We start from the raw sequence: 24663 nt of genomic DNA on the forward strand, positions 1-24663 counted from the left end.
GCTCATAGTGTCTACTCTCCTTTTTTCTTCTCTCTTGTGGTATGAAAATCCCCGTGCTTAGTATGAAGAGTCCTTTTGCTACAGCGGTAAAGCTGATTATTAGCGTAAACGCCCATGACTTCATGAAGGGCAGCAGGTTGGTCTAACAGCTTTTCTAGTAGGCGACAACCTAATTATTACGACCCTCTTACAATGACAATATGTACATACATATCGTACATCTGCGTGCAAACATAAGAGACCTGACTTTAGTTCTTCGCCCCTATTTAGTCACTGGCACTGTGATCTGTTGCCGGTTATGCAGGACGCCGTGATGACGCCCCTACTGTTTCAAGCCGCCCAGGTACTGGAACGCTTCGATGCACAGAAATCGACGCAAAACACGTGTGCAGTATCTAAAGGGTCTAGTACGCTTGCTCTGTATTATATATGCATATATATTGTCATTTTATATCTGCCTGTAAGTTAACGTGCACAGGCTCGCTATAAAGGCACGAAACTGACTAGTGTCACATGGCGTCCAAGTTAGATTTTTCTCGTTGTAGATTACAACCTGAAATAACATTGTGATGAAACACCGCAGCAGCAGTGGCCGTTTGCATTGGAAATGACGCGTTGGTTTGATGTTTTCGTTACTGTGTAACTCCTGAAAACAACCCCTCAATTAACAAGCAACCGCTCACGATGAATCGAAAAGAGTAGTAATGGACAATGGGGGAAGACGTGGACGGGTACATTGCTTTTTAAGCTAATAGACAACATTTTCGCTACTGATAATGCTGCGTTCGTTCAACCTGCTCAGGTTATTGCTTAACAAAAGACTGCAAACGCTACTGTTGGGCCTGATCTTTAACTACATATTGCATTGAATCCTATAAACATATTAGATAGTGCATGATATATGTCTAGCTGGGGGCGATGATTTTGTTTCAACGCTATGCAGGATAGCCTTCGATGTAGTTTCGGCTGGCGTCAGAATGGTTGAGGGCAATTTATCGTCCGCCCACGCCTGGCAATGCTTTGTTCACTGGCTAATTGGATGGCTTCGTCTAGCTGTTTCCTGAAGCCGGAAGACTTATGACGTAGACCTTACCGCAACGCCGACGCTGCTATCGTTGCTACTCATAACACTGGCGCCACCACTGCTGCTGCTGCGGTAACTGCTATTGCTGATGAAGTCAGACCGTGAAGACAAAATACAATTGGCTTAATAGATGTGTGCGCAATTGAATCAGATCCAATAGCAACGGCAACATTCATTACAGCAACAGCAGAAGCAACAAAAACGATAGCAATAACGATATCAAGTAGGACAAACACAGCGTTCCTTGCTTGCAGAAGGTGGGGTGAACGGGATGGTGTGGGGGGCCACTCGAGACCATTGCTGTCAATGGACAGACGTTATTTCCGTGTCGCACCAAAAGATTGGCTCTGCTTTGGCGTTTGTTAGTAAATCTATACGCCACTCATTGAAAGGACCGTTTTTTTGAATCTCGCTAATATGTCGTTGACAGCTATTGAGTAATTTATTGGTACCTCTGGCTTTCGAATTCCGCGTTGCTCTATGAACATGTATAAGAGAAACAGATGGAATTCTTTATTAACGTTTATTATTTATTTAAGTGTTCAATATTTCTTTTGTAATAAGCCTGTGATAAGTTGGTGTAATCAGAAGCGGAATATCTGTAAAATCAACGATATCGGCTGATTACGCTTGGCAACAGAAACCGGCGCCGGCAAAATAAAGTACGATTCAATCCTTCACTACATTGCATTTTTATTAATCCAAATCCGTAGTAGTACATTGACTACCTAGCGTCTTCTGAAAATAAGCTCCCTATGCAAAAAAGTTACATAAAGTTATAAATTCGTAATATTTGCGAAATGCTTGTTACGTGAAGGGCAGCTGTAAGCTTCGACTGTTAGCGCAAGTTAGTTAGCTTCATGATCGCCAGGATAACTTTAATGGTGAAGATACGAAAAACCAAAAGACAACATAGAAAAGCATCATAAAAATCGACTAATATTTGCTACAACTATAAATCAGTCAATAGAGTCAAAATTTGCTCCAGGCCAGCAAATATTAGCAGATGAACTTTGTATACACACTTACCGTCATGCATCTTCTTATACAAGCCAGAGTAATATCAGCAACGATAGCAAAAAGCACCGTTGCCCTACCTAAGTTCACATAGAGACACCCCCCCCCCCCCCGTTCTTTAGGCGCTGGCAACAATTTCTTTATTGGGCATTATTTACCTTCTCACGGTACGTATGCATTAACGCATCATCTGTCTGGCCTCGACCGATGCTAATAATTTTTCTTCAAATCACTATTTCCACAGTTCCCAACACCAGCTGGCCTCCAAATGAGAGATGAGTCAAGGACCTTCTCCTTCGTATTCGTAGAGACTGCGTCTAGCATCGGTAGGCAGACTGGGCAAGACGACGCTGTCCCTGACGAGTTACTCCCACACAAAACTCAACTTTTTAATATGGTATCTGCTTCGTTTTCTGTTACTGTCTAGTTTTTTTGGCAATAAATTGTTCCACCTGTTCGTCGAACGTCCAGCTAGTCAATCGTATGGCAGATCCTTTCCTGACCTTTCGTTGTCTACTCCGACTTTTACAATGCGGGCACAAGTGCTAATATATTCCGTCGTGCTTTAGAATAAGCGAGCGTTTGGTGGTGCACCTACATGGGTACGACAACTAGCACGACGAGGATTTCCTTATTGTTGGTAAAATAATCGTGCGACTTTCGACTTCCGGAAACCAAAATAAACGAGGAAGGGTAATACGTTAGAAGGTTCATATCTAAACGCTTGAACTGGATCTGAGTATGTGCGTGCGTCAACAACTAAATATGTATAATATAATCGAGGAAGGGGCTTTTCTGAATCTTTGTCAGTCGCTTACATTGTCATCGCCCAGTCTTATTTGAAATTTGTTCTTCATAGCGCACGTTGTTCATTGCCGTTTCTGCTTCGATGGATTACAGAGTGTGTCATGCCTGCTCACTCAGTGATGTTGCCGGTCAGATGCCAGCTGGCATATTCGATGCAGTCTTCACACGATTTGTGAATATTTCATTTCATATCTTGAGTCCGGGGTGCCCGTAACCTGTGGTCTCATCTCTCCGGCTGAAGTTTAAACCCGTCATTATAGCTTTGATGCTTCGTTCTTGTCACTGTCCAACATATTATCCACGCACAGTTCTCTGCAGTCGATCTACTATTAGTGGAAAAATTATTGGTTTCCTCGCGGTCGCAGAAACTGCGCTGTCGTACAAAGCCGTGAAAAAAAGAGTAAGTCATCGTCGCCGTCGATTGTGCTGAATGTGATCGATCGGCTGGAAAAAAAAGATGGTGGGGCAGGTGGCGAGCACTTGCGTCTCGAAAGCCGATTTAGACAGGAAGCTAACCTTTATCTTTGTAAGATATGCAGATCCTGGATATCTTCCATCAATTGCCTAAGTGATCAGAGCTTTACGGAAGCACTGGATGGTATGGCTGGATTTGCAAGCATTGTTTCTGAACTTCAAAGGCAGAAAAAAAAACGCTTATGTACCTTGCCTTTCACTTCGTCGGGCCTGGAGGTTCTAAAAGATAAGACAAATTTCTGACGAAATCTATTCCTTGCTACGTTCGCAAGCACACCAAAAAAATCCAGCGTCCCTGGAAAAATAATAGAGCTCGGAAAGCTAAGCCTGGAAGCGCGGAAAATGAAAAAAGGCTGGATAGCAAATTAGAAAAAAATAGAAAGAAAAGAGTTAAAAAATCGTTTTTATTGATCTGAACCTATTCCTGCATGTGATTACTGTATATGTTATTGTTTCTGCTTGCCGAGTTCACTGACCAAAAACGTCCAGCAGATTGCTTGTTAACGTGACGGTAGAGCAGCATCACAATAAAACGAAAACGAGATTTCATATTCACAAGGTCTCCCTGCCGCTCACGGAAGATCTTTCTGTTTCCTTCATTTTGACCCTTCGATACCGTCCATTCTGCCTCTATATGGAACCACGTCGCGGGGACTGCCACTGCAACACACTATACTATCAGTGGTCAAGCGAGGGGGCGGCACTCACCCTTCCTATCTAAAAATTGAATTGGTTGTGTTCACTGTGGACAGTTTCCGTTACGTTTATTGTAAATCTTTTGGACGCTACATGGTAACAGCTAATGTCAATTGAGCAATAGTCTTGTGGGTAATGTATCTGTAATAACCTAATAATGCCAGACATTTGTCCTCGTCCAGGTTCGCATCCAGGCCGTTTTGAGCTGGAAGCCGGCCGTCTGATGAAATGCCTAACGGCCACGCCTGACGCATAACCCAAAACATAAAAAAGCTCTCAAGGCCATGTTCCTCTATGGGCTCTCTCAAGTAGCGTTCATGTTTGGAAGAGCTCCGATCGTTGTTTATTGACACGTAAAATTGTTTTTACTTTCGAATTATTTCGAATGCTTGAACGATCGATGCAACGTACAGAAACTGGGACAGTTTCTCAATAAGATCTAGCAGTCGGTAAAATTTAGATTTAGGACGTGGGCGAGCGTTGCTTTTGTCCTGTTCGAATAATATCGATAATAATAAAAAGCATTATTATACTGCACGGCTTTAAGCCTCGCCGCTTGCGGGAGCTGATTCGTCGGACTTTTAACCTACACAAATTCATTTTTGATGATCAGACTACCTCGACACAAACGGCTTGATGGTCACTGAGACAGTTTTATGCAAGTCACTCAGAATGACTAATTTTAGTGTCCGCAAATGCGATATCTTTATCTAGATGATAAACACTTACATACGATAGAACTAAGTACCGTAACAGTGTTCGATAAGCCTCAACGATTTCATATAGTGACATGGGAACGAAGCGTAACGTTCCAGTTCCATCTCTGTCCTCCTTCTTGCTATCTTGCCACCTCATTCTGTCTACTATAACCAACGCGTCTTTCGCCACAAGGCGGGAAGCTGTCGGTGATCTGTTCAGGTTCCGATCTGATCTTTCGCAGTCGTATTGTCAAATAGATAATGCTTTACTAAATATCGCATGCGGCAGATATGTAATGGACATTATGTGTGCCGGTTGACAGTGATCAAATTTTAGCAGTTGCCGTAACTATTCTTTTCTCTTTTTTGGGCGTCGATTTAGCCGCCATTATACGAGTATTGTGAATCGGTGGCCGATCTTCACCCAGGACACCTTGACCACGGACACGCATTAGCGACAATTTTGGCAACCCGCAAAAAAAAAGTCAAAAACGCCCCGAGCGTCGGTAACGCTCGTAAAAGATCTGCACCACTTTGGTGACATTTTGGCGCCAGCGAATGTCAAACTGCTAAATAAGTAAGCCCGTCGATGCGCAATGGGGACCACCCAGTTATTTTTGTATAGCCACGTCTCCGCGGTGTATATCTTTGTGAGTACCGCTTGAAGATGGCCGCAGCACCTATGGCAACGACCGAAAACCGGCTGTTTTTCTGCACCACCCAATGAAGCCAAGTACTAGGAGACAATGCCATCCGGCTTGTAACAAAAAACAATTCGCGTCAGAAGACAAAACACACGAACAACCAACAGCGATGTCTATGGCTCAACGTCGCTGCTGCTGCTGCTGCTGCTGCTACTCTCAGAGAATCCGTTAACAGTTTTCGATGTGCGGAGAAAACAGAAGGGAAAAAAACGAGGTTTCGTTTAGCTGAACGGTCTATAAAGCGACCGCATACAGATAATCGACACGCGCAAAAAGGCAAAACTTCCCAATTTTCTATACGTTGTTCGTCAGCCGTTGAATGGCGACCAGGTCTGCCTAACGTGTACCACAGAAGATAGCAGAGAGTTACAAAATACAGAAGATTGCTCTGCTCGTTTATTATCAGCATCTTCGACGTCCGGACGCCTGTCTCACTAACCGATATTTCATTCATCATTAATTTCACTTTGCTTCGATTTCAGTTTTCTTTGCCAGTAACACCAAAGAATAGCGAGAGACAAAGCCAAACAGGGTGGCGGAGCTTCTGTTCCTGACAGTGTGTATTGTCCGAGACGTATTTTCCGTTCCGTTCCGTTGATTTTTCGAACTACAACTTTAGTTGGCAGTATTACTATTGTCAGTACCTTTATATAGTCTAACCGTAACGTGCAGTTCTGGTCGCTTTTGTGCAACGATTGGTTGCGCCAAAAAAAACTGATTGTGGCATCAAAGGTATTTAGAGGTACAATAGGTCTCGATCAGAGCATACCGACGGTAACGACGAAACAAAACAACGGTGTTTTTTTTTTTTATCTTCCCTCGTTTATCTCTTGTAACAACACGCAGCCAGCCGGGCCAATACAACTGAACTAAGAAGAAACTTGAAACGCCTCGCGATGCTAATCGCTCGCGGCGTTTGCCATTGTCACGATTGCACTGTAAAAGTCAGTGTCATCTTCGTAATCCTGAGCCCTGGAGAGGAAGGAAATTTCGCTTGAAGTGTCTCCTTGCCCTTATGGGGCGGGTAATTTAGGTAGCTGTGTCACGAAACGTTTTTAACAAAGGGGCCTCTGGCTTTTTTTATTTCTTCTCATTGTTTTGACAATTTTTTCCCTGTTGCTTCGCTTTCTCGAGTCCTATTCGCGCTCTCCAGTTACAGCATTTAATATCGCAGCCTCAGGAAGGGCCTCCAGGGACCCATTCACGGTACGATTGTCTCCTAAAATCAAATACTTTAAACTACATTAAGCCCCTTTTGACTGTCTTTATACTCACCTGCAGCGCGCAGAGTCCAAGCAAGAATGCGGCCCATAGGCCATCCATCTTCGTGAACTACTTTTTCGTTGCCAGATATCCTTAAGTTTCTCGTAGGAGGCGTATCACTTTCAACAATTTCAAAATCCTCGGCTCGACTTAGACAGTTAGCAACGGCCAGCAATCGAACGTTCGTTGTGCAGGCCGATATTGTTGCTTTACAGATACGCTTGTAGCTGGCACACTTCAATCACTAGAATCGTTCTGAACTTCAATTGAATTACCGAACGACCATACGTCAGTCACACTTCGAGACACAGCGTAGGCCAACAAATATCGAAACCATCAGCGGAAAGGACTCATATCGCACAGCAGATATGACAACCAAAGCTTTTACGAAACGACGGCTGATGACTGGTTGCTCCTCGATGCCACCTGTACGTTGTATCACTACATATGAATACCACAGTCTTCGTGAAACTACGACCAGTAGTAGCAGTGACAGCGCAATACCACAGCTGGTGGCACTCGCGCGCGCAAAGGCAACCCGTCAAAACGGCCCACAATGCGTTAGTTACACGACGAGGAAAATCGTACCGCCAACGATTGAGCCTACACACAAACCCAAACGAAGAAGACACATCAATTAAGCTGACGAGAAGCTTCTTTGTTGCTACTGGTATTACTGCTTCGTATGCTACTACAACAACATTGCACTACTATTGCTGTTAGGTCGTCTGATCCTGCTTTTGTTGTTACTGCTCGATTTTGTCGTACCGTGTCCACTGGACGCAGGATGCTCTGCCAGCTCGGCTCGATCCGCGCCAGCTACTGGCGGTACTTTTACGGCGAAGTCGGAGCACCACATTGCTCCAAGCAGCCGTCGCTGCAGACAACAATTCTTCGTCGACGAGTGACCTTCGCCGTGGGAGAGGAGAGACGCGGGCCGCAGCCAGTAAAGAAGCGAATACGCAAGCGTTTGTGGTTCGCGATTTGCTTGACGATCGCGCTCGCAAGAACGGCACGCTAGTCGAAGTAACAGCTGAAGTCGTTGTCGTAGTAGCACTGACACACACACAGGCGCTTGTGCTTGTAGTACTCACAGCTGATGTAGAGTGGCATTTACTAGTTAGCTTCACGTGCACTAATACTATATCGCCCTTAGTGCGATATCAAAAATGGCCGCTGTGCCCATTGCTACAATGACTACTACCATGGACTGTTACAAGCAGGGCAGGTATGCGAACAAAGCAAACAAATACCACTATCTTCGTAATGCACTGTCGACTGCATAGGTTGAACCCTGTTTTTCGTGTTTTATGCCCGGTGCTTGAGCCGTTCGCCATTACTTGAGACGGTTGACTTCCCGGACACAACAAATTATGGCTACGACTGGATTCGAACCTAGAGTACCACGTGTTCCTAACTTGAGCAGATAAGCATGTTACCCGCTAGGTTATCACAAAAGCAATCGTATAGGACCAGGAAGAGAGATAAAGGACAAGCGACGTTGAAAGCCGGCAGCGGTCGAATACGACAAGTTGATGGAATCTCTGGCTAGCCGGCCGTCGGCATTTCGTCGGGAGCTTCGCCGCGTGGAGCCGCGTTGTTCGCATGGAGACACGTGGGTAGAACCCGCGCCAAGCGCTTTCACTAAGCGCGATGACTACGGAGAGGAGAATCGCACGGCCACCGTGTATCGCACGAGCTGGTACACCGTCCTTGCTGGTTTCTTGTTTGAAGCTATAAGGAACAAAGCTCCTCCAGATGTTCTTGTCCTTGTATTTGAAGTGCCTAAGTGGGCCAAACTATGCGCATATGAGGTTATTATGCCGAATGCCTATCAATGCAATATGTCAATACCCATAGGTATACAATAGAACTAGGATTTCTGAGTCCAAATATGTTTATATGGATGTAAAAAGAAAGCATTTCATGCAAAGCTGCGTAGTTTATATTGCTTTCATCACTGCCTTAGGTCATGAGGAACTATAACAGGACGAAGATAACTTATTATAGCCACTGGTTGAACTGATGATATAATTAGCTTTCTTATAACGCTGACTTTGAACGCTTTTCGAGGGAATAAAACGGCCAGAAGGTATTTTTGACAGGGGCTAGTGCAAGGCGGTATTTGATAAGGTATATTTTTCTGTTGATAATTTGTTTTCTTTTATATCGTATTGTTGTTCTGTAGCTCTGTTTTGCTTTGCTTCCAGATGCGTTTGACGATTACAATAATGCAGGTCATATTTAAGGCTCTTTCCTACTGAGGTGTAAGGCGTCGACGTAATTGAAGCCTGTTGAACCTCATTGCAGTGAGGCGGATTTTGGCTAATGTGAGAGTCTTCATTAAAATCTAATATGGCTTCCATTCAGCATATGTGATGATATATGTGGAATCTCCTGTTATAATGTTCTCCTATGGCTTTATACCTAATCAGTAATCATGAACCGCTCGCGTCTCCCTGAGGAAACTCATAGCCGTATAAAGGTCAATAGTCTATAGGATTGCATGAGTTTTTGTTGTCGAATGAAAACCATCTCACTTTATAATCATTATATTGATATTATAATCTGTTATAATTATATAATATGATAATCTGTACTGAAGAGTAACCTATGACCAGCCCAATTTCCTGCGTTTATACCTTTAAGGAGATACTTATATATTGCTGCTCATCGTTGTTTCGCATTCTTTTCGAAAAACAAGCTTTAGATGAAAATTTTGATAATAGTAATAAATAATTGTTAAATATTGTTGCCATAATCAGATCTTATATAATCATATATACATTTACGGTTAATATCAAGTTCCGTTCAAACGAAGTTTATCCTGGTGCGTACGAACTTGATTAGCTGTAAAGGACCCTATAGTAAAGCAATGTTGTACATATTTCTGTAGCAGGTTTTTTTCCACTAAGTCATATGTGATATATAAAAGCCACGATTTATGTACAGTTATAAACTCGCAGGTGATGCCTGCTTCTTATCGTGGCTAATCAGCCCCTCTTCCTCCCCCGACTTCACACGGGGCCTGTGTTCTGTTTACTTTTGGCCAAAGCCCGAATGTCTTTCCTGTAGTGGCGAAGCATTATTCTGCAGAACATTGTTTGTGTAGTAATAGACCAAGTATTTAATCTCTCATAAGAGACGGAAGTGAAGAAGTTGCGTCAAGGAACAAGGAACCTATTATAAAATAAAACCAATTGAAGTTTTATTATCGTTATTGTGGATAAAAGCTTGTTTACTTCCAGCTTCTCGCAAGGATGGTGCTCTTTCACATAACGTGTTTCCCCTCGTAGCAGTCGCTGTTAGTTACATAGTCCCGCGAGAGAGACGACTAATTGTCAACTAGCGTAAAATCACCCCCGAAGAAAATGTAGGATTAACCAGCACGTCCGCCCCCATGACAAAGGAAGCCTCCCCCTCCCCTTCCTTTTGAATATTTTTCTTAATAATAATATTGGAAGTTTTACACCACAAAAATATAAATGGTTTTATATTTGGCTTTTGTCGAAATTTAATAAAATCATTATCAATAAAACGACATATTTATTATTATATAAAATTATATATAAAAATTATTATATAATAATTTTTATACTTATATAAAAAAACTGAAATTTCAACCTGACCGAGTTAAGCGACGTCTCGCCCGAGTCCGAATTGGCCGAATTATACCGAACGAAATTTCCTATATCTGAGAAGATATCTTCTCGAAGACTCTTCTACGACCAGCCATTCGGAAGGATCACTAAGTTCATCAGTCAATCAATAAATGCTTCACCAAGTCAATTGTATCGCGAACTTATCTCAGCGCGTCTATCATTGTTCGCGTACGTTTCAGTATGAGGGAGTATTTTGTCGTTGGAGTCCGTTTCAGTTATAGCGGCGTTCCGTTGTCATAATGTCTCCTACTTCATTCGCTATTTTTATAACTGTTGTATGACTAAGCAACTCAGCCATTTTAACCACACGGATAAGTTACCGTAGTAGGAGAGATGACGTGTGCGCGGATGCTGGCTATTGCCACCCTCGTCACCGGCTCTAACAACTCTATATCGAACCTCGTGCCCGATCATCGTCCGCGCTCGTTAGTAATTGGAGCAACAGCTTATCTGTGAACCTTTCTAATGCGTAGCATAAGCCCGATTAACGTCCGCTAGTGATTAGATCAGGACGTCACTGTTTTGTATTAACAATGATTTTCGTAATCGTTTCCTCCTTTTCTATCGGTTGGCCTTCACAAGAGGGACCTGTGAAATTTAGAACTCACCAAGCTTGTGCTACATATGACGATATAGGGCTTGCTGAAGGAGACGCTGTTAATGCAATATCGATGTCCTATGCCGAACTATGTACATCTGATCGGCCGCTCAGTGCTTAATGATGAGGTCACTTCTGGTTCAAACGAAAGTAGGCATCAGTATTGTGCTATCTTCCAATTTATTCTAATCACATTTAAACGAGGCCATTTTAAGCGATAACCTTCGAGAGACTACGTCATTGCCGCGTAAGCCGCACGCCAATACCTGTTCATCTACTGAATCTGATCCGTTTGCGTGCGGTGAATCCATGTCGAGCGCTCTGTATCATTAACTGTAGACAATCAGTAACTAGATTGTGCTGGTCGAGCCAGTAACGCAGTTCACTGGATTTTTCATCGGCTTGACGCGATCATTGGCAAGTCGTCGCCGTCGATAATGCGCGTCTGAGGTATGTGCTTCAATTGTGCGCCAAAATCCAGGGCAGGCAGATAGTCGTGTGCTTGTTTCAGGGAATCCATTCAGGAACACAGAAAATGGATAAAGTTACTTTGTGGCCGCCTGTTGGTTTTTGCCCCACCACCGCCGCCGCCGCCGCCGCCGCCGCCGCCGCTCCTGCTGCCTTCGGTTGGCTTAATCAGTTATTCAATTCCTAAGTCACTGATATAGTCATCTAGTTACTATTTTATGTGTCGTTCCAACGCGAAAAAATGTGCTTGGTTTAAACCGCAGTCGATCGTTTAGAAAGTTGCATAAAGTAATCAAATATCGATTGATACTGTGTCACATTGTACGGTAACCCTCGGCCCCAGCGAGTCCTGTTATCGTTTCTTCTACGATCTAATGCCGTGTAGCTCTAGATAAAAAGGAAGGGTTACTTTACCTGCCACCGGACATGTATGGGCGGTATCGTTCGACGGTACAATTCGGGGCAGATGTTCGTGTACTGTTTCGTATTTAGCTCGTTTCCAAGGATGGGAAAGGCAAAGAAAACCCGTGTGGTCAGGAGTTCTCAATGACCGCCTAATGGTAGTTAAATCAATAGGTTTGGTAACGAGTTGATCTAGTGAAATGTCAATAAGCAATTGAAAACGCATAGGCCGATATCTGACGCCAAGTATTCCTTGGCTTCGCCGATGAAGACATATAGCTCAAGAGAAAAAAAGGAATAACGTACGTTTGTCGGGGTTCCAAGGATTCGTACTGTTTTCTTGAGTGAAGCAAGCATTCACCATGAGCATCCTAATATAATTGGCGTGAGCACCTGCTAATCTGTGCAGTATCACAATACTGCAGAGGGTCCTTTTTTCCACGTGCTATGCCGATGGGTACGCTGCATGTTGCATATGGTCATTACCCAGCCGAAGTAGAATATTCAGGGAAGACATGTATAAAGGATTAGTTCGTTCGGCCGACGTAGTTGAACAGAATTCTCGGCTCACTGTCCTGCTTCGTTCGTTGCCGATATAAAACAGCATAGTACTAGTGGGTGGTTTATACCGGTATGGCTGAGGGAGAGATTTCTGTCAGACCGAAACCTTACGCATATACGACTGTCTGCCTATGCGAGTCGCTTGGACTACATCGAAATTCAGCGATAGCTCTCTTTTTCTGTCTGCCTTACGGTTCTGAGGACATTTCATTCTTTCTATCTATACGATCGTTTCATCCGCCGACGGCGACTACTGATACTGTTTCTACTATTTCGGTCTTAGTCCCAAAAACTGTTTAGAGCTAACCTGCTATTTTTCTAGGCAAAGGTGACCAGCAGTTGCACGCAAATACCTAAAAAATGTCTTTTGTTGTGCGAGAGGAACCGGTGACCGTATGTGCGACAACAAAGGATAATAGATTTATCCTAACGTTGTTGTTATTCGGAGCGCGGACGTATAGAACAGTTCGATATTATATTCATCAGGAATCTGGGGTCGAGCGAGGGATTTGGTCATGCACTTCGAAGTTACTCTTTCGTTCATTAGGTATACCGTAAATCTAATAACCGACGCCGCTTACGACGCCCACCAGCGACAGCTAGAGGTCTGTTGTTGATCGTCTGCAATAGATGCGCATAGGCGGTTATACATTGGCATTATCTATACATAGGGACGCGTCCCGTTCACACGCGAGCACATTAGCACCGTTTATGGTGGACTAATAGACAATTTTGCTATTACGAAATATCATTTAAGCTACCTGAACTATCACTGATCGTTATCACCAATGTTAGCAGTATCAGAAATATGGCGGCTCATTAAAGGTCGCTGGCTGGAATCAGATAAATCCAACCGTTACTATTGCACTTAATGCACAGTTAATTTCATAATTTCAGACACTAGACAGCTTTTGTACTATAACGTACCGTTTTTCTGTGAACTAATTAACATCTCAGCCTTCCAGCCCTCCGTTGATGAAAGAAGCGTCAACAACACGAAGAGATCACGTAGCTCTGACCCAGTTTAAGCCCGGCTAATTTAGATCGTCCGACTGTAGTGGGGTGGGGTGGGGTGAGGTAGGGGGGGCGGGGGGCTAATACGAACTGAATGTAAAGTATGACATCCGCTGCTACTTTGAGTGGCGTTTTAAAAGCCAAATAATATTCCTGCATTGATAACCTGGAAATAGATTGCACCTCTCAGCTGGAGCGATGCTGTCCCGCTGATGGCTGGCGCCGCAAACTACGTTAGCGTGGGTCGTGAGCTCCACTTACGGCGTTTGTAGTAATAAGTTTAGAAGAACTTGATAGTTAATAGCTGTGAGGCACCTTCGGCCGAGGATCGGCCCACATGAAAGTTCTTGAAAAAGATATAGCTTTGTTGTGGAGATAAAAAATAATAGTAATTAGCTTGAATCAAATAAAGGAATCTCTCTGAGATTAGATGATACTGATCAATGATCGACTACTCCATTCTGTATAGTACAACAGCAGCCGTAAGTAACCCGTACCATTCTCTTCTATCGAATCTAGCACACATATATAATAGATACATATATAATTAGAAAGATAAACAAAGAATCTTTCAAGATATTTAGGTCTAATTTACAGCTCACATTTGGAACAGATCTTGGATCTTCCATGCAAGAATTGATCACTGGTATAAGTAGCTATAATCGTATTTCTAATTGCCATTAAGTCGAATTAGAAAATGCTCATAATTACTTTTGTCTTTATTTTTTTTTTCAATTTTAAACTACTATGACGGTACTGTGCTTTTCGTCGTGACGGATTTCAGATACACGTCGGGGCTATGATTTGATTCCTACGTGATTTTACGTTGCGTAATTCACGAAGAACCATTAGGTTTCATGGTGGATTCTGCCAAAGTTCGACCTGGCGTTGCCGTTAGTTTGACCCGCGCAACAAAGTCCAAAAATGACAATGCAGGATGGGAACAATATAACCGATTGTGTGATCTTCCAATATAATAGTATAAGCGAAATCTCTTGATAGTTTGAAAAAAATACCGATAGTTATTGAGCTTCATTAGATAATTTCTCTATATAACACCATTACTGCAGCAGTTTACTACTCTAACAAATATAAGATAAATATAAAACAAATGTAAAAAACAGTGGCAAGCGATTTTTTCAAACTATCAAAGAACCTTTGCCCCTTGTTGTATGATGTATTCATTGTTTTTGTAACTTATCCTGGCTAGCTCTATTCAAGAATAAAGAAAAGTTACTGTTCTATTACCTGTTATGAAAAGTGTCGAGCGTAAAAATTTATAGATTTTTCGGCGAGAGTTTTCACTAGACAAATAGCGTACGGTGGAACTTCTGAAGACAGGCTCAGAGACGAACAGCTTTTTCTAAAACTAAGTGATTATCTAATACAACGAAGATCGGTACGATGTTACGCCATGTTTAGTACACACAACCCGTATATAGGTTATGCGGATCTTACAGAGGGTCCTGAGAGTCATACTAAACATTACTTGCAGTGAAGGACTACTTTCGCAGACATGTCGGTGTAGGTAATGCATTCTCTAACGACGGCCTATGTCGAGCATCATCGAATAAATCGCGGGTTGTTTTTGAAAACAGGGCATTGTAAGAGTTCCTATGATTTCGCTAATTCGATAACAACGTTTTGCAAGCGTGGTAATCGTTCGATTTTTTTTTTTTGTAAAAGTACTTTTTTTTAGCACGGAATCGATACACACACCCAATGAACTATCGTCTGCCACAGAATCCTGGTCCATCGCACTTGTCTTAAATGTATTTAATGCGAATGCATGAGCCCGTATGTTCTCAAGCCATGTAGTTAGGTAAGTTAGGTCGTTATTCTATTGTAGTTGTTCTTACTTTAAGATGACTTTTTTAATACGGAAATCAGCTAACGTACGTTCTAGCTGTGATGAACGGCCATGATAGCGCACATTATACGTCACTCATACGTCTGAAAACGACTTTAAGCAGACCCATAGAGATATAAGCAGCTGTTTATGCTCGCTTTCAAACTTAATGTGGCAAATAATTTCCAATTTTTTCGTCTATTCTCATCTTTTGACCATGGCCTTGTTGTGTGTCACCCGCTATCAATATCCACTTCGCCAGATAATAAACAGTCTATAAATATATATAAAGCCTCGTAGAAATAGTATACCAGTAGTAATATATATACCATATTATTGTCATTGTTAGTCGAGGATCATCAGCCAATCACTTTACGACTGTTCCTCTTTCCAGCGAAATTTTGAGAGAGCCGTAGCTTTTTCAATGCCGCTAGAATCGCACCGATTTCTTCATAGTATACATATACATACTGATACAAACAGAGATTTTTCGATGAGGCCGTAAAGCATCCGCAAGGCTACAGTCGCCGATGAAGTACCACCGTCTCCTTATTCAGTTATTTTGATACCACTACAATGGCAACAGCTGCAGCATTGTCTGCCTAGTCACCAGAAGACAGAGTGCTAATTATGGCGATACATAAAACGCCCCTCTTCCTCTTCCTTCTGCCTTTAAAGTCAATATCATTCATGGATATCTAATATATATGTTTGTTCAGTGATATACACTGAGTCATCAACTTTGTTGGTGCCTATGCTAAGGGACCCTCGGTCCCCTTTGATGTAACAAGCACAAGCAATAGAGTCCTGCTCGATGGAGCCTTCGCAGTCACAACCGTTCGTTGACTGCATCCAAATGAATCCAGTTTCACCCACCCACCCACCCACCCACCCAGACTCATACATGACTTTGACCTCCCTAGCGTTCCTCTGGCAATCGACCGCCGTCAGCCAACGCATAGACGAGCGGGTATGCTGCGCAAGGAGCGCTACCGGTCAAACGTTGGGCTCTATCCGATGCATCGCTTCGGAGTAAAACGATTAGCGGAGACGGCTGAATCATGCGGCGGAGGGCCCGCTTGATGCTGCCCGCGTGCGGTACGCTCACACGATAATAGTAGTGTTAGTAGCTGATCTGGGAATAGTAACAACGTATGCGTATCGCCAGTGTAGCCAATGGATCGAATTGCGATGCAATTAGAGTTGAAACTGATGTTTGATTGGCCCCCGGAATGCAGCGCTAAGAGACTCCCACAGCACCTCGTCATCATTGCCATCTTCATCGCTGCCACCGTTGCTTTCGACTGTTGTTGTCTTCAGAAAACTTATACTAGCTTATTGTTTTCCTCAGAAGACTTTCTGCAAGGCGCGCAGATGCCAAATTCGATTTGGTAGAAAAGAAACGCGTGCTATAGTATAGTCGCCGAAGGCTGCCTTGCCGCCTGCCCGTGGCGTGATCGCTACCGAACCATCATGAGCTCGTTAATGAGTGCACTGGCCATCATATCGCTGCCGCTACACGAACGAGAGACATTACTGTCACCATAAACGTAAATGTTGGCCAAACATCGATAATCAGAGAAGATTATAGCGTGTTCGTACGGGCAAGGAAAGACGCTCGTACACACGCGATTAGCGCGGGAGGGGGGATACTTCTAGCAACGGCGATGCACTGCCCGTCTGTAGCCCACAACAGCTAGAAGACTACTAATCCGATAGAAAATTACGCCGAATTTGTCGACGTACTATAGCTGACTCTTCTTTGAGACGGATAAGATGCATGTAATCATATAGTTATCTCTATGACGTTATAGATCAGATGGCGGCCTGTACAAAGCACTGGGTGGGTTAGGGGTCGATGCGTCACACTGGGCTCAACGGCAACTTTTGCTCGATTTGTTTTTATCGATTCCCTTTATCACTGTTCAAGTATTGAGCATGGTACTACGGATTGTTCATGTTTTTCTTTTTAAGGAAAATGGCGACTCTTGAAGAACTTGCTAACGAGTAAACGAAACATGTTATCAAACATCGCTTAACACGAATAGAGACTGCTAAGTTCTTGTAGTGGCTATACGAAGCGTAGAATTCACTCGTCGTGAATAGAGCAGCTAACTGTATGTGCTGTAAGCAACTTCTAACGCGCGTAGATACGTACAAACTCGTTCGTAAAAATACAGAAAATGAGAATTTAACCAGTGAACAATTCCGCCGCCGCCGCCGCCGCCGCCGCCGCCGCCGCCGCCGCCGCCGCCGCCAATGGCGTAGCGTCACGAAATCATTAACAAGCTCCGACACTATAAAATGAATCGTCCGCTTTGTAACATGGACACGGTGCGTTTGTTCTGATGTTCAAGGCTCAGAGCAGATAAAAAGGCTATTCTATAGCAGAGGATCGCTCGCGAAAGCAATTCATGTGTGAAAATTATATCTAAATGGGTACTAAATATAGGTAGATCGTTTTGTTGAACAAAATAAGCCAATGTTAAGTCGACTATTCTAATCCGCTTTCCTTTCCCCTTCACGTGTTTTTCCGCCAACTCTAGCTATAGACAAGTTTATGCATAACTTATATAATTTATGACAGTACACATTCGTTCAAAGTAGTTGGCGACTAGTGGCGTTGCTGGTTCTAGGAAGTTTACGAATTTCGTTACTAACTTAACCGAAAAAGCCGCTGTTTGTTTTGCAATTGTCTGAGGCAGAGTGTGAGACGTTTCGAAGCTGTGGATTGTTGAGCGGCTGTCGCCGACACTGCGCCGTTATTACCTACCAATGAACGCGCGCAATCGATGCCGAGGTACGGTACGTCCTCACTGGATCACTTATTCTATTCTGATCTATTTCTATTATAAAACTGCATAGACGTTAGAGCACAACGGAAGTAACGGTCAAAAATTGAACTAATATATCGTTTTTGTACCCAGCATTGTATGTGAAGTAGTTAGCTGCTGCTCATACGATCCCCTATGAAGGTGCCTAAAAGAATATGGCAAATGTTTTATACATTTCGTCCGAGTATGTGCGGCTGCAACGCCATATTACGTCCAGATATATATTCTCCCTTTCCAGGTAAATTTTAATTTTCCAAACAGCCACGTAGAGATAGAAGTGAACTTCGAATCACTCAGCAATCAGCGGCTCGGCTTAAGCGCTGTACTGTACTTTACACAGGATCTGAAGTAAAGCCATTCTTAATTAATTTTTGTTGCGAGTATTAAAGGTGTCCGCGTCCGACAACCCGATCCTACAGAAGCTATTTTATGAGGTGCGGTCTTCGATCAACGAACGGTCTTCGATGAGCTCGGAACACGCGCAGGGCTCGATCGCAATGCATGTCTGTGACTATATAGGAGGCTGCTGAGGCTGGCATTAAATCTATTAAAGGTCCAGAGAAGTCGAAGAAATCCAAGCTTTATCGTTACCAAGACAGTTAAGTCCTAAATAGTTCTAAACTGGCTAATGATGTGAACAAGAAGCATCCAATTTTATCTATTTAAGTAAAAATAGCCGGTGAACAACGTTGTGGGCTTTTTTTTTTTTTGCCTCCGCTTTCTGTTTTGCTTTAAAACTTTTTAAAAAAGCTGGTATTTTACGGTAAAGAGAATGACTTCATTTGTATCTTTACATAAAAATGGGTGCGTGTTTATCATTTTTATGTGCGCTAAAGCATCGAGGCACTAGTACTGACATCAAATCACTACTGGCGTTCTAGAAAACTACGAAAACGTGCACAGTTTTTATAAAGACACTGTATAATAGTATGAGATCTTACTTCTATATTTAATTTGACGTTAATTACTATTTTGCCGGGAAAATTAATGTATATACTAACAACGTTTAATGCCGGTCAGCCGCGCCATGTTCCTCTCGATGGCTCATTTCGAGATAGTTACTTGTTGCTGTTGGCATTATCGGTTAATGTTCCATTAGCAGAACGAGTTTTTTGTCTACATCCGCTTATCTAATGTGACCACTATATGAGCTACATGTATGTAAAATTACAGATGATAATACGGCCCTCTCCGGCATCCCTTCGCCGGATATGGCTGGAACATAGCGGTCCTTACGGTACTCTGGTGATGTTGATTTGCTAGACTTATTGCTACTGTTGCGGTAGAGCCGTCGCAATAGTACACGTAATGAGCTGCAGATCCAGCGAAGTCAGGGACATCCGTCCGCCAGTGGATGTGCTTGAGCGCGCAGTTTTTCAAATTACTGCTGGGTCTAGCCCACGGGAGATGACCCGTTTCTTTGCGTTTTGTTCGGGCAACCGTAATCTTGCCTGTCCCTTAGGTACATAGAGACTATACTATGTGGCTCATGTTGAAGACTTGAACCATCACCGTGGGGTATAAATCCGAGATTTGACAAAGCACTATCGTAAAGTAAATTGGCTGGAGGTCGTTATTGCATTTTGTACTCTTTTTGACGTCAATGTATTTTCAGTAGAAATCTTTCGTGTGTCAAGTGAAGAAGTAGAAAGTAATCAAATTTCGGTTTGCTCAAAACTCTGTTGGACTTGGGTAGGTACGACCGTAGCGATCGTATGGTGCGACCTGCAAACATCGTTTACAAAAAAAAAAATAATTTTAGATCTTAACCGCTCTGTTAAAATGTGAAAATGCTTACATGGCCGCAAACAGACGAACCAGCTTTTGAAATTGATGGCCAAACTGAGCGCTCTGTTATCGTTTTATCTGTAAGGATCGAGGTGATTAAATAGAAATTATCAATCGCTGAGTAACTTCAAGCATTTAGATCGATTTGCTATTTTTTATGCTCATGAGGTTTATTCGCTAGTCGAAATAATATCCTCTCCGTGTACGAACACCCGCTCAGTGACGAGTGCCGCAGTGTGGTCAGAGCTCAATCCAAGGCCGGAATGGGCTACAGTTTCAGTTATGGAACATCATTTCTATTTAAAAATTTCACATGTCGAGGTTATCACCTATGTAGAAAGAGAAAAATTCGAGCCGTGTTTGTCATGTAACGAATTTGGATCGGCAAAGTAGATATCATCCCGCACAATGGTAGTTTTATCAATAGAATACTGGCCGATTTGTCTGCGCTAAACAAATTTATGTCTGCAAAAGTCGTTTTAGGACCGTCGTGGGTACGAATGAAAACAGGACAAACACATCGGCCTATGTCAAGCGGTCCTCCTGTCGGTGACAGGTTGGACTCGAACTTGCAGTGACGCCTGACGGCCTGTGGAAAGTTTGCGTTTCAACATGTGACAGATTGGTTACATGTGTCTAACGTATACACTAGACATGTACAGGGATGTTGAATCGATCCGGTCCGCAGAGAGTATTAGGCTGATTTATGGCGAGAGCTTATTTTTCCATTGCCAACTCACTGTGACAACACTTAGGTGACGCAGCTGATCTGTGAACGTGTTTATATATAGGAGGGAGAAAAAAGGGAAAAACCTGTGTCGCACTGCGGTGAAGACCAGCGAATGGCATTGTAACTATACAACGAATATAGATAACTCGACCAGGCCAGATTGCTACCGCCATCCAGTCCCACAAAACATCTACTAATTGCAGATACTCCATTAGCAAGCGGCAATGTAACGCCAACTTACAAGCACCGACCGCTGGAAGTTTGAGGTAGTGCTGACAAACAACGCTTCCGTATGAGCTCGATCGAGTTTCGTTGTCCTCCCGAACGTCGAACCCATAGTGGCAAAAAGACACAAGAAGATCCACGACGGTACATCTCGACAATGAATTGAGTCAATGTTCTGTTGATTTTAGCCGTTGAACTTCTAGCTAATACACGATAAAGAGTGTAACATAACAATGTAGGAATTGTTTGCTAGCTTTCGACATCGTTAGTTAAGGCTTAAATTTGAGCGTGTTAGGTTTTAAAGCACTTACTTTTACAGTATGACAACTTCGTAGTTGAATGAATTCAGAGAATGACTAATGGACCGAAGCTTTACTATGAAGAGTTTCGTCGGTGTAGTTTTTGCGGCAACAAACGACATCGAAACGGATATAGATTCTCGTGCACCGAAGCTCTTTACATGTACAGAAAAATACGTTTCACCAATAACACTATGGTGTGTAACAACGCGTTTAGGCGGTCGAATCGGCTCTCGAGGACTTATCGTCAAGCTGCGATAGGATACCATCGGCCCCATGTTGTATCAGCGGCATTATATGCGTTCTACAGTTCAACATTAAAATGAAAGCCTCCTTCAAATGTCCAGGCTGTCTGTGTGTGATCAAAAACTACGGCAGTAATTAATCTACATCCGTTTACAACCATTTCATGGTAACCTAGTAGTTTTTATTATCATCAGCTGAATTTTCACGCTCAGTCGCAGCGGATCCAGCCGCTAAAATCGTTCATTGTCAGCTCGATGCGTTTATACACACCAAACTTAAGAATGAATTAGATATTGTTGGCACGGTCACAGCCATTTGGTGACTACGAGCCATGGCGCCGCCAGCCGTTAGATGCTTATCGTCCCACCAGAACTATCTCAAGGTCCGCAGCAAAAGCGACTTCAACACTAGGACTACGATTAGCAAGTAGGGCAAATAGGTGCAGGGCATTCTATGGGAGGTCGATCTCTTCCTAGCTCTGTGTACCCTGACTTAGTTTAGCTAGACCTTGTTCGGCTTTCCCAAACGAAACGGGAGCGGCTACACAATGGTCGCTCCTGCGGAGCAACAACGTGATAGATCAACGCGACAGACAAGTGTACAGGCCGATGCTCGTACGCGCCTGTACATTCGTACGTGCATACGTTTATGTGCATGAACAGCCGTAACGGCTCGTGGTGATGTGTTCTTCTTCGAAGCGGGCGGAGCGAACATTGCAGTTCACGATGCGTTTAATATAAGCCCGTGTGGGAAAGAGAGCGAAAGGAGAAGCTGTGCTATAGCGAACAGCAGAACTTTGCAGAACTCTCTTTGCAGTTTATTTTAGCCGGAACCGCCATTACGCGATGTATTACGATGACGTCGCCCGATAGCATTCACGAAACGCGTTGCGGGAGGCTGCATAAGTGTGCCTGTGCGGATCTGCGGGCCTGATTAGGGGAATGAACGCTAGAGAGCGCAAGAAAAATCGAGTCTACCAACACTTCGCAAAGGGAGTCGAAATACTAGAAATGAAGCCTGCCTTCACCTATTTATATCCGGCTCTTCACATTACAACTTCACCAGCTTTGAGAACGAATCAGAGAAAAGCGGTTCGTAACGACTCGAATTTTGCTTAAAGCTTCATGCGCATGCTCGTGCATGCCTTAGGGACGTGCTAATGGGTGTGATTTTGTTTCAAGTGCTTTTTGTGAATACGTTACCCAAGAAACGAAAATACGGAAATCTAATTACTTGTTATGGCCCAAATGTGAACTAGATTATATCTTACATTCTAGCCATTGTAGAACAGGTAACGTAAGATCAATATAGCGAACGATGCTATAATAATGCCGTGATAACTTAGTGGGTAATTTATTTGCCTGCTAAACTTAGGAATACGTTGTGGTCACGGTTCGAATCCGGACACAAACACAGTTTGTTCCGTGCCGGAAAACAGCCGTCTGATGAAATGCGTAACGGTGATGCCGGACGTAAAACTCGAAACGTAATAAAGATTTTTTCCTGTGCCAAGTTGTTTATTTTTCATTTTTTTTTCGTTCATCTAAGAGAATTACTCCGAAAGTGGTTAACGTTTGTCAACTGCCGGTGTTTATTGAGAGAGACCAAATTACATTTAAGAGTGACGGTGGTTGTTTCAGCTAGCAAAGAAACAGTATCTGGGTGCCAAACTCAGACTAACAAACTGGCTAGAATCAGCCAACACATATAAAGCAACTTTTACTTAATATTTACTATATACTCCTCAAAATACGTAATAATATAAAAGTTACGATAGCTCTAGTTTATTTCGGGTCGTCGCAAGAAATCGTGGAAGTGCCACACAACTTTTAAGACAATATTAGATAAATACTCGCATGCTAATGAGGCACCTTGAAGTACGACAGTAAATAACTAAGTATCCGATTTAACTTCATCGTTTCGTCTTCGATTTGCCAGTATAGTATACATATCACCATCGGTCCTCGACAGGAAGTTAATCGTAATCGCATGATTTTCTCTAGGCACTTAGCTGAAGTCTTCGCTATGGGAAGAGCATTGTCCTGTGGCCTGTGTAAGGCTACATTTTGCTTAGACAAATGAGTTTATTTGAAAGAGTTCTTTGGCCTTCGCTTTTTCGTAGCAGGCTCCTGTGCGTTGACTCTCAATATATAAAAAGCGATAGATATATATGTATATATATAGTGAGTAGGCTCATGGAAGTAAATTTTTATAGTATGTAAAGATATGCCGATAATGTTAGTATGTTTTAGTTAAAGAAAAAGATACAAATTGCGAAATGGAATCATCGCAACATGGAGGCTTATAATACAGTAGGTGGCATTGCGTGGCTTTGCTGACCCGCGCCATAACGGTGCAAATAAGCAAATCATCTGTGGCCATGAACCTATTGAGCATTGGCCATCATTTCCGACATAACGAATTCTCCAACTAAAAGAACGTGACATACATAGCAAGCACCTAGGTTATGGATGAGCGAAGCAGGTTCCTTAAACGTAAAGACCTCCGTCCTTTGAATCCGTTACAATGGAAACGTTTTGATTTCAAAGACCCGGTTTCGCTTTGAGGTCTGTCTGTCTGTCTACTCTAATAGTGGCAGTTAGCAGTGATCTCACACATATATTAATTATATACGAAAATGTAGGTATATAAGGGTAGGTGAAGGCTCCAGCGAGCAATATTTCATAGAAGGTATTCTCTTTACTATTATTAGTTGTATCTTCACCATCGTTTAGGTATTTCTCGCCCGTTGTAGTTGCTGGGACGACGGTTCGTCACACTCCTCTAGCTCTTCGGCATATAACTGTTGACAGCAGACAACAACTGGTAGCCATATGGCAACAATGTGTTTCACAGTAGATTCAATAGCGACGCGTCTCTATGGAATAATATATGTTACTTTTGTGACTGTAGTGCGTGTCCCATTTGTTACAACAGGTATCTATCTGTTACAGTTGCTGCCGTTTGATTGCTATACGGTGTAGAACAAAAACTTCTATTGGCTTTCATTTTTAGATAATCCTTTGTGGGTACTAAGAATTGTCTTTGTAATGCTACGAATTTGCGATTATACACAGTATACAGAGATCAATTAGAGGGAAAATCACTGGGCTAGACCGTCGTCGTAGACCGCTTCGGGAACTACACTAATAATAGTGATAAAAAGATAAATAACTTAATCGTCTCATGATTTAAGTTGATTTCATGAATTGTTCCCAAAGCCGAAAATACTCAACCGCCTGCA

General features: G+C 42.9%; 2 protein-coding genes across 4 annotated transcripts in view; one reads left to right on the top strand and one right to left on the bottom strand.

The window, feature by feature from the left end:
• The window catches only part of LOC111249523 (uncharacterized), a 104553-nt gene extending 96952 nt beyond the window's left edge, over positions 1–7601 (bottom strand). The window contains exon 1 of one of the 3 annotated variants that reach the window (XM_086988734.1): positions 6756–7601. In XM_086988734.1, coding sequence (XP_086844860.1) covers positions 6756–6803 — 48 coding nt within the window. In that variant the 5' untranslated portion in view covers positions 6804–7601. The remainder of the gene's footprint in view (positions 1–6755) is intronic. The other 2 variants (XM_022803508.2, XM_022803509.2) reach the window with 2 other exon arrangements.
• Positions 1–18018, top strand: part of LOC147756129 (uncharacterized) — a 39877-nt gene extending 21859 nt beyond the window's left edge. Inside the window, exon 5 of the transcript XR_015327469.1 lies at positions 18003–18018. The gene's annotated coding sequence lies outside the window, so the exon portion shown is untranslated. The remainder of the gene's footprint in view (positions 1–18002) is intronic.
• Positions 18019–24663: the final 6645 nt, after the last annotated feature.

This window comes from Varroa destructor, unplaced genomic scaffold (genome assembly GCF_002443255.2).
Source record: "Varroa destructor unplaced genomic scaffold, Vdes_3.0 BEIS01000004.1, whole genome shotgun sequence".
Taxonomy (NCBI): Eukaryota; Metazoa; Arthropoda; class Arachnida; order Mesostigmata; family Varroidae; genus Varroa; species Varroa destructor.